At 48.6% G+C, this 11,427-nt stretch overlaps 1 protein-coding gene across 1 annotated transcript; it reads right to left on the reverse strand.

Moving 5' to 3' along the window:
* Positions 1 to 1,604: 1,604 nt before the first annotated feature.
* LOC126547411 (tubulin alpha-1C chain-like) lies at positions 1,605 to 10,026 on the reverse strand. The gene is made up of 4 exons (XM_050195398.3): positions 9,918 to 10,026; positions 3,386 to 3,910; positions 2,586 to 2,848; positions 1,605 to 2,262 (listed from the first exon to the last, which is right to left on the reverse strand). Exons 1-4 carry the CDS (start codon positions 9,918 to 9,920, stop codon positions 1,704 to 1,706), a joined length of 1,350 nt encoding a protein of 449 aa, XP_050051355.2. The 5' UTR covers positions 9,921 to 10,026; the 3' UTR covers positions 1,605 to 1,703.
* Between the last annotated feature and the right edge of the window lie 1,401 nt (positions 10,027 to 11,427).

Genomic DNA, 11,427 nt, shown 5'->3' on the forward strand with positions numbered 1-11,427 from the left:
CAAGTTGGCGTCAAAGAGATTCACTGAAGAGCGGCACATGCCCAGTCACCCAAGTTAGCGTGAGAGATGTTAACTGAAGGGTGGTACACACTCAGTGGAACATACACAGTGGCTCAAGTTGGCATGGAAGAGGCTCGTTAAAGTGCGGCACATTACCAGTGGCACAAACCCAGTGACCCAAGTTGGCATCAAAGGGGTTCACTGAAGTGCGGCACATATCCAGTTTCTGATACCCAGTGACCCAAATTGGCGTGAAAGAGATTCATTGAAGAGTGGCGCATACCCAGTCGCCCAAGTTGATGTGAAAGCTGTTCACTGAAGCGCGGCACATTACCAGTGGCACATACCTAGTGACCCAAGTTAACGTCAAAAAGGATCATTTAAGGACTTCACGTTCCCAGTGACTCATACCAAATCATACAAGTTCACGCGAAAGAGCTTCATTGAAGAGCGGCCCATGTGTCACATACCCAGGGGCTCAAGTTGACATGAAAGAGGTTCCTTGAAGGGCGGCACATATCGTGTTTCACATACCCAGTGACCCACGTTAACATCAAAGAGGATCATTGAGGGGCGGCACATAGACTGACCCTAGTGGGCGTGAAAGAGGTTCACTAAGAGCGGGACATCCAGTAGCGCAAACACAGTGACACAAGTTGGTGTGAAAGAGGTTCATTAAAGAGCAGCACATGCCCAGTGTAGCATTGAATGATGCAAGTTGGTCCAAGAGTTGGTTTTGAACTCCGTTCCCAGAGCACAGCAGCCCGATGCTCAGCTCATTTGACGAAGTAGGCGGGAAAACGGTTGGACGTGGACAGACAGACAATCCGACCGAAAACTGGATGAAATTCCGAAAAATGCTAATTGGATTGAAAACGTCGCAGTTTCCCCCGAAAGGCGAAGCACCGATTACTATAGCGAATTATTAGACAGTTATAGGAAGGATAATATTGTTATCAGCCGTATGAATTCATGAATAATCGCTTACTAACAAAATTAATAAGCATGGAGCAACGTGCGAACAGGTAAACATCTCACTCGATGAGTGCGGACACTCGCTGTCACGCTGGCGTGAGGAAGAGCGACAGAAGCAGCGAGTAAATCGACCTTCGTGCTACCTCTCGCTTCAGCGCGAACGAAGCGGCATAAACACAGCGCACAGGAAGCTATCAGCTCTCGGCGCACCTAGATTCTGTGTCGATCGCCGATCGCTTTCAGGATAGGGCCGCGCTGAGCCGCTGCATACGCAGGCGCCGCATTTAACTGGCGATTTAGTAGTAAATGCGAGAGAAACTTCCAATGCCAACGCACTAAAAAAAAAAAAAAAACTACATTGTGTACGCCGGGCTACGACGCAAGCTCGCATCTGGCCGAAGGCCCTCTAAGCGATTCGCGACGGTATAAAGTGTAACGCCGTGCAATCGAGGGCACGGAAAAGAGTATGAAGTTATTGCGTAAGATAATTAAACTTCAGCGCTTACTGCACCTGTAGAAGAGCAACTTTTCGGCAAAACCTTAGACGGCGTCTTGGAACCTCCCATCAGAGGGACCTAAATAAGGTAAGGGTTTTCAAAGGAGTGTGCGCAGAACTGGAGAGGCAGTGCAACGGTCAAATCTTTTATTTTGAAATTCGCCGCAAACCGCACTTTTTGGTTTCCTTAGGTGAAGAGTCTCGTTCTTGTTGGGCGACTGCAGCGCTCGGCCTAGTACTCCTCGCCGTCGTCAGCGCCCTCGTTTGAGTCCATGCCAACCTCCTCGTAGTCCTTCTCGAGGGCGGCCATGTCCTCACGGGCCTCCGAGAACTCGCCCTCTTCCATGCCTTCGCCCACGTACCAGTGGACGAAGGCGCGCTTGGCGTACATGAGGTCGAACTTGTGGTCCAGTCGCGCCCAAGCCTCGGCGATGGCGGTCGTGTTGGACAACATGCAGACGGCACGCGGAACCTTGGCCAGGTCTCCGCCGGGCACCACGGTAGGCGGCTGGTAGTTGATGCCCACCTTGAATCCTGTGGGACACCAGTCCACAAACTGGATGGTGCGCTTCGTCTTGATGGCCGCGATGGCAGCGTTGACATCCTTAGGCACCACATCGCCTCTGTACAGCATACAGCAGGCCATGTACTTGCCGTGGCGCGGATCGCACTTGACCATCTGGTTGGCCGGCTCAAAACATGCGTTGGTGATCTCTGCCACGGTAAGCTGCTCATGGTAGGCCTTCTCGGAGGAGATGACGGGAGCATATGTCACCAGCGGGAAGTGGATTCTGCGTTCAGAAAGGTAAGCGAATTGTATCAGTATGCTGCTGAAAAGAAAAATCAACGGGTAAAGGGGGAGGGGCGAGCAGGATGATATGGATTTTGGCTAAACGTTCTGAGAAGCTGGTGTCGCCTCCCACGGCGACATCTCACGCTGCACATTCGACAGCATCAGTATGATGAAATGCATCATACTGTAGAGAATGTCCCATTGTACGCACAATATACTACGATGTATACGCGTGAAAGTGTGGAGTAGTACCTGAAATCTAAGATGCCAGTAATTTTAGTACAGACATGGCAAAGAAAGTAAAGAAACGGTGTAACAAACCTAGGATAAGGTACCAAGTTGGTCTGGAACTCGGTCAAGTCGACGTTGAGCGCACCATCGAAGCGGAGGGAAGCGGTAATGGAGGAGACGATCTGACTAATGAGCCGGTTCAGGTTCGTGTATGTGGGACGGTCGATATCCAAATTGCGCCGGCAGATGTCGTAGATGGCCTCGTTGTCAACCATGAAGGCGCAGTCGGAGTGCTCCAGGGTCGTGTGCGTGGTCAAGATGGAGTTGTACGGTTCAACAACAGCAGTCGAAACCTGCGCATGTCGCCACGTTAGAAATGCTTCTACAAGGGCAGCAGATGTGTACAAAGCGCAAAATGAAGCGTCAAGAAATCATTTGCTGCTGTTATAAGTAAACATGCCATTCAACGCGCAATATAAAGGCTCCTACCCGATTCACAACGGACACAGCGCAAGACACCCTGACAAAAAAGGAAGACAGCTTTATTTGACTGCGTTCAATGTATTCGGTGACCCCAAGGAGAAGACATTTGCGCCTTCAACTGACAAGGCTTTCCTTGGCTCCGACTGTGCAGATTTTGGAAAAGTTACCAACATGCTCCTAAATGTTTAACGCTTTAGCGACGGCTTTCTGCCTGATTATGCGCACATTTTAGTGGGATATTAGATAGTGGACGAAAATGCACACTCGGCTAACTTGTTAATGTACAGGTGATTGAGAGTGCCAACAAATTCAGCATTTGACGCTCCTTAGTGTTTCCATAATGCTGATCACCTTTGGTGACCAGACACCATTTAGCAAAGGCTGTTAAAGCACGCGCAAATGCACACCTGCGGCGCTGGGTAGATGGAAAACTCGAGCTTGGACTTCTTCCCGTAGTCGACCGAAAGGCGCTCCATGAGCAGCGACGTGAATCCGGAGCCAGTGCCGCCGCCAAAGCTGTGGAACACGAGGAAGCCCTGTAGACCCGTGCACTGGTCGGCCAGCTTCCGGATGCGGTCAAGCACTAGGTCGACGATCTCCTTGCCGATGGTGTAATGGCCACGCGCGTAGTTGTTGGCAGCGTCCTCCTTGCCAGAGATTAGCTGCTCCGGGTGGTAGAGCTGCCTGTAGGCGCCAGAGCGCACCTCGTCAACGACGGTCGGCTCGAGATCGACGAATACGGCTCGCGGGACATGACGGCCGGCGCCGGTTTCGGCGAAAAAAGTGTTGAAAGAATCGTCGATCCCGCCCGACACCTTGTCGCTGGGCATCTGGCCATCCTGCTGGATGCCATGCTCCAGGCAGTAGAGTTCCCAGCAGGCGTTGCCAATCTGCACGCCGGCCTGGCCAATGTGGACACTGATGCACTCCCTCTGCGAAATAAATACAATAGCAAACACTAAGGGGCAGAATGAGCGGGAGCAAGAAAAATCAAGTTGACTTAATGAACTTGTCTGCACGGTTTCAATGACGTCCAGGATGACCATTAGCGTATGTGAAAGTGTCACATTATATATATATATATATATATAGCACGTTGTACGCAAGGAGGTAGTGCCCATGGGTGCGACTTTCATGAAAAGGCAGCGAGGGGCAGCAAAGATTATGGTGTTTGATTAGGCCGCCAAAGCAACACTGGCGCTTTGAGAGACGCCGTAGTTCGGCACCCTGGACTGGAATGTATAAATTTCGACTAGCGGGGGTTTGTCAAGGTGCACCCGAAGTACTGTTTCCGCCGAAGACCATTTCCGTTTTCCACCTCCATTTGTATGCGGCTGCCGCGGCTGGGAAGTCGAACACGCGACCTTGTGCTCAACAGAAAGAAATTTATACGACTATCAATGCCGTATAACGTGTCAATCGGTTAGGTGGTTCATCTGTGCAGAAAAGAAAGAAAAACCGTTACGGGAGCTGCTAAGAAAAAACGGCGAAAGTCTTCCTTGCACTACTGTCGGACGATGTATGCTGCCTCTGCTCTCGATCGACTGCCACAAAGCTGTGCGCGAGGAGTACATGTGCGATTCACAGTACATGAACCTTCTACTGCGAAGCGTGTACGTACACATCATACCGTCCTCTTTCCTCTTCACATCATAATCTGTTGCTCCCCTAAACCCCTACACAGCTTGGAGTATAACATTCCAGAAGCAGTTCACTAAGGCCGACCTCTCTACCTTTCTGCCATTAAAGCTCCTTTCTCTCTGCTGGTTGCTTTTGTTGCTTTGTATATGGCTAGCAGATTCGTCCGTCTGTTCGTCGCCTGTACGCCGAAAATTCCTCCGGCGCAAACCCATGCGCATTCGCGAAAAAAGTCGCGGCGATCGCTCTGAATGTTATCGACCATGTTATAACGCATGACCTTCATTGCCATATAGAAGACGTGGGATGGCGGCGCTCCTTCACTCCAATTGGAGGGTCGACTAGATGAATAAAACGCAATAGTGTGCTCACCAATCATTGACTTTAACATTGACCTAGCGCGCCCCGACGACAAGTGGATTGTATCCTTCCTGTTGGAACGGTTTGGAATTGAGTGCGACACGGACGTAATTTACCGACCACCCGTCACCGGTCGTGTAGAGATATAACCTTTGGCAAGAACGTGTCTAGCATAGCAGCACAACCGATCGCGATGTACCACAGCGACCACAAAGCTATGGTCACTGTGGTAATGTATGAGAAACTAAGGACGATAGAACTCAGGAAGTTGCGTGTATTTGTCTTTATTCAATCAATATAGCAATAACCATATAAATCAATATAGTTGTCAATATAGTAATCCCAATACACCTTCGCTGGTTATCCTTCACAGAGTGGAAGGGCAATAAATTTTTTCTTGTTTCACTTTGCGCCTCAGGGCCCGTATTTTGTAAGGATTCATTTCGTCCGATTATGTTTATTTAATCGATCCGCCGAGTGGATGATCTCTGCGACAGCGGGGCTCGCTTCGTACAAACCAATGACAAAAAGAACGGAAAACGGAAATTGTCAGAAAGTGGGACCGCCGGCTTCGCTTGACTTCCTTCGCTGTTGATTTATGGTTGTCCCCACACGCAACCACACGGCTGCTTCGGAATGCATTGCATCCCAATGCAGTTCGCCGATCCTGGTGGCATGCACCCGCAACGCCAGTTTCAGAGTTCGGCGCAGTCTAAGCGGCGTAGACCAATGCTTATATTTACACTTATTTATGACGCCTGCTATTGCCACGGCACCACTATTTCTTGTTTGGTCCTCAGATTTCGACACCGGGACAGCACCATTAGAGAATGGTCGTAAACGTTGGTTCGTAACGGAAATGAACTTAACCCGGCTTAGCTGTACAAACGAAAGCAAAGCAACAAGCTAGGTGATCCTTATACGGCATTAGATAGTTTTTACGTAAGAAAGGATGAGGTACGATGTAATACGTTAAATTTGAATTCTTGTTGAATTCGAAATGTGACCAAGATGCCATAAATGAATAAGTAATCGTTGTGAGGAAGAAAGCCTTCTATAGAGAACCATTACTCACAGCGAAATGCAATCAAAGACAGCCGGTAAAAGTACAGTGGTGTTGAAGGAATGGGCAACTACCGTATTTATTAACATATAGGTCGCCCCTTCCGTTTTCGGAAATGTCGCCCAAAATGAGCTATCGACCTATAGTTGCGACCAAAGCTAGCAGAAGTACCAAGCTAATGGAGTTCCTCCGCCACGCCCTACGAAAAGCCAGTCTGGAGATTTGCCAGGCTGGCTTTAAGATATGCTGCATATCCAACGCACTCGACGGCACCAAGGACCACGTCATTTGGGGTGCCGAGGATGCCTGCAAAGCATCCGAAGAAGTCTACTTCTCTCGAAGTTCCTACGAAGGTGCAGCTTGTCGCATCGAATGGCGAGATTTAGTATGTGAGCTTGCGCTAATAAAAGAGCGTTATGTTCAGAGCTCTTAGTTTTACTAAAAAGATGTAAGTAGACCTATATTTAAATTATTTTTATTTCTCGGCGAGTTCAATATACAGGGGTCGATTTATATTCGTGTTTGACCTATCTTCGAGTAAATGGGTAGTACTTCGCAGGTCAACGATACAGGTCATGTGTCATAGGAAATCAGCGTTTATGTACCAACAGAATGAACGATTTGAGCGATTAATTCTTGCGTCTTAGCCGTGTCTATACAGAGAAAGAACACGAAGACAGAAAAGTAAAAAAAAAAAAAAGGGGCAAGTTAATAGCGTGACGGCGTGCGACTGCGGCGAGCCGTAACACTTCATGCCCAGACTGAATTAACTTTGCAGCCTACGCCTGTCACGACTGTTGGCGATAGGCTAAGCCAAGCGTTTAGTGCTGTTATTATGGGTAGAGAAGTTGCACAAACATCTGTATGCGATCGTGTGAAGGCGTAAGAAGGCAAGAACTTAATATGGGAGCGCACGCTTTCTTCGTTCACAGAGGGCCAAGTACGTGAAACCGGTAAAGGTGCGGGCCGTGCTTGCTCCACGACCTTCACCTATAAAAGCACGTATACATAAGCGGCAGCATCCAAAGCAGAATCAGCGAACACGGATAATGACGAACGATAGCCTATAAAATATCATATACGGTCCAAGTGACCACAGCGACTTCCAAAAGTCTGCAAACCTTCGCGGCTCGATGCCAGTTCGTTCTTATCCACACTCATTCATTCCGGTATACCATGTACCATCCCGTGCAGGGATCGCAAGGTGTTTTCGACTTACGCGTAAACAGAAACCAGACGTCGTCTTTGCTTCGTGTGGACGAAATGCTGTCAATCGCGGCGACTCACGCTCTGTTCTGCGCTCCGGCCAAAGATCAGGTAAGCAAGGAACTGTCACGGAGTTTGCTTGCCGGACACAATGCATGGGGGTTATGCACCGAGCCCGCTACGCGGCGACGGCATCGCCAGTGCAGCCGCGCCATATTGCCGGTCGTGTCATTCGCGCAGCGTCGGAGAAACGCCGGAGATCTGTATTGCGTGAACTGCTGACGCTCATCGTTGAAGCCGCTGTGCTGATTTAATCACTGGCTGATACATCAGCACGCACGCTGTATGCGCGTGGGGGCCGTGGGTGCTAGTTTGTTTAGCAGTAACTGTGGGCTGGCGGCGGTATGGCGAATTGTGCTGCGTTTGGCTGCACGAGCTACACGATAAAGAAACCCGGTGATCAGAATGTGGCCCAGATGGGGTTCTTGTCGATACTGAAGGTGATCAAGCATCAGTGCTAGAAGATCGCAGAGCTAACAGCGCGGAGAAGGGTGGAGTAGTTCACGGACCACACTGTGATACACTGCGAAATCTGCAGTAAACATCGTTTTTTGGTGAAGCAGTGCAAACGCTACTTTGCAGGACGTTAGTGGACGCAGCACACAGTCGGCGGTTATGTTTGAAAGTTAAGTACTAAACACCAGAGAACTCTGTTGAACACATGCGCGGAGTCTTGCGCTAATTCGAGATGTACAAGAACACCGTTTAAAAGAGCCACCGCAAGATATTCTAACGCAGCGCGATAGACGCGAGGCAGTATAGTCAAACATCGTGCTGAACCTCACATTAGTTAGAGCGAGTCAATACAGGCGCTCTTTTTTTTTCCTCATAACGTAATTTTTCTTGTTCATTAAATCCATTGTGTACATGACAAACAACGCACAAATCACGAACCAGAACAAGCAGGCGCTCTGCAAGGACGGCACGTGTGTTTTGAGTGAAATAACTTTATTGGAGGTCCGGCGAGGACGCACGCATGTTTTGGCAGCAGCGTACAAGCGAACGCGTGAAATCGCGACCGGCAATACGGCGGCAACCGCGGACGACGCTAGCACTGCTCACGGATGACGTCAAGTTCGTATCCCTTATAGTTCTTAAAATGTTTGTGCATTTGATCGAAGGGAGTTCGACCTAAAGGTACGCAAGCTGTGGCGCTTGCGAATGATTACACTTCGCAAACATTTTTGGAAAGCCAAACACGGTAGAGAACAACCTGTACTATTGAATGAAAGCTGTTTGGCTGACAACGAAAGGTCGCCTCCGCTAATCTGCCATATATCGTAGATCATGGATTGCAGTGGCACCTAAGAAGCACTGGTAGATGTGCTTCGTGGAGAAAACGTTGCTAGTATTCCGCGCGATGCGAAAGAGCTGCACGCTTTTTTTCTAGCTGGAACTCTTTCGAAAAAAATAAATACGAAAGAATAAAGAAACCCCTCGTGCGCTGCGAAATTCGAGCGCTTTACAGATAACAAAAGTAAGAAGAGTTTCTGGCTCAATTCCGACTCGCTTATTCATCAGCAGTGGCAGCACGCCGTTCCGCAGCCAACTACGCAGTAAAATACGCTAGTTCTTTTTACGAATAAGCAGGATTTAGTGTACGCCGCAGCTTGCGCACGCTTAGTGATTTGTACGGCTCTGACAGAGATAGAAAACTTGCAGATTCAGGATTTTCGCTCGAAAGACAAGCTGGGTACTCGTAGTGAGGGCGAGATGCGCGCTCATACTACGACTCCCGTCACACAGGCAATAGAAAGATAAACATGCGGAAATACCACTACTCGATATGGAGATAAGGAGACCACCACTCGGAACGGCAACGATAACCGCGGAAGGGTTACAGTACATTGCCGATGTAATGGTTTAACATCAGCAGTGCGCACCTATGCGCACTGCAGTAGACGCGCTTATCTTTTATGCACACACTGCATGTGGTCAAAGACCGTACAGGTAACGGTGGAGAGGCCGCCATTTCACTCCCAAATATGGAAGCTAATCCCCGGCAAAGCGAGTTAGCTTTCGCCGGCGTTTTCGATCAGTGCAACACGTAACCTGCCCTCCAGAACACAGCTCCATTGACGCATAAGTACAAAGAGAGCTAGAGAGAAATGCATGCCTGGGCTTCGGGTTGCGTTGCAGCCGGCTACTGAATTGAGAAAGCAGAGGGACAGCCTCACAGGACTATATAGGTGGGCGAGACGGTCCCTTTTCTTCTCGTTGAAACTGGAGATTGCTCCGGCGTTCGGCATCACACGATCCTCGCATCTTGCGGCTGTGCCAAGTTCCCCCGAAAAGGAAACCATGGCTCAGGCGCAGAGTGGCAGCTGTTGCTGCCCATCCCGGACACGAAGGTGTGCTAGCGGTAGGAAGGAGCGTTGTTAGAAAATTCCACCATGTCTGCCTCCTTCCGCGGCAGAGAAATAAATCAGTGGTATAGGGCTGGAAGCGGATAAAAAAAAAAATCGGGAAGTGAGCCACGCTTCCGCCCCGTATTGCAAAGAGACAGCGGAAATTTCGCACGCCACAGTACACAGATCCGCACCCCACCCCCTACGGCGATCCCGGCGCCTCCAGGGGGGGCAGGGATCGCGCACGCCGCAGCGAGGACTCACCATGTCTGGTGGAAGAACGGTTCTTCGTACTCCGCACTGAACTACAACGCGCTCGCAGCGGACGTAAGGACGTAAGTGGCGCGCCGCGCCGCCGACGCTCCCCTTTATAGACGCGGCGGCCCACGGTCACGTGGAGGGGCGCCGCAAACCGGCTCCCTTTTGCCCAAGAAGGAGCGATAAGGCCGCGTCGGCGGCGCGCCCGGCAGCGTGCATCTGCCGGGTTGCCTCAATGAGAGCCCCGGGTTCAGACAGCAGCGGAGCGAAAAATAGCATTGCCCGAGACGGGGCAAAAGATGAAGTGTTGCGAACTTGGCTGCGTTGTGCGACAGGAAACGAATTATGGTTTGTTACCCAAACCTTTGTTCTATTGTGTACTGTGAAAAAAACAATATATATATATATATATATATATATATATATATATATATATATATATATATATATATATATATATATATATATTTGGGCTGCGCTTACAAGAATCAATAGACAAAAGAAAAAAATTGAAAATTAGAACAAATCGAATGGAATCAACATTTATTCAAGCGACGTGCCTATGTCCGCGATCGCATTTCTTTAACAAATATGCGCTCTTTTCCGATACGTGGCGACACATACGTCTAAGAATTTTTATGATAAGCAGCAATATAGCAGGTGAACCTTTATTTTGCCGAGTGTCCCCTGAGCAAGGAATGGTCGCAAGGAGAACAAGAGAGGAACTTTAATGAAAGAAAGGTGGACAGGTCGACTTGAGTGATGTCACTCTAGCCTGCTACTACACGACTTGCAAGGTTATTTGCTACAACTGTCACGGAGCCAAGCTGTTAACTGCATTCGCGCAACATCGGACTAACCAACCAACATAAAGCAGCAGCTAGCTAGGGTGAGTGAAGCAACCTGAGAGAAAAAAAAAAGACGAAGACTCCAGTGTGTCTTTGATTCCATTAACTGAATTACTGCGAACAGCATTTATGTGCCACCATTTTTTCATTACTTTATTTATTTATTTATTTATTTATTTATTTGTTTTTACTGGATTAGAAACGTTAGCAATAAGGAAAATATATTGCCGGCTTCTCCACAACGCTAAATTGTTAAAAAATGAAGGATGATGATCGGTGGATTGCTGAAGTGAAATATTTCGACTATTTAGTAGTTCGCAGCCGAATGTGGGCAGCCACTTCCAAGCAAAAAAAAAAAAAAAAAAATAAGTGCGCGCAGGGGGGTAAAAGGAATTTAATATATTCCACATTCATCATACTCTGACTATAGAAAACAGTCTTCTGGTGGTGTTCACAGGCATCTTCTCAGACACTTCATCAGTCTAAGGTAATTGCTTGAAGCTATTAATATTTACTGTCGAAGCTACTGATAGCTACCACGCTTGTGGAAGGTACCAAAGAAAGTATATATGGTGAGATACTAAATGCTACGCAAAAAAATTTACTCAGTAGAGTACCAAATACCCAAATTTTAAAAGTAACCGTGACAGAGCAGAAGATATGGAGAA

This window comes from Dermacentor andersoni, chromosome 1 (genome assembly GCF_023375885.2).
Source record: "Dermacentor andersoni chromosome 1, qqDerAnde1_hic_scaffold, whole genome shotgun sequence".
NCBI lineage: Eukaryota > Metazoa > Arthropoda > Arachnida > Ixodida > Ixodidae > Dermacentor > Dermacentor andersoni.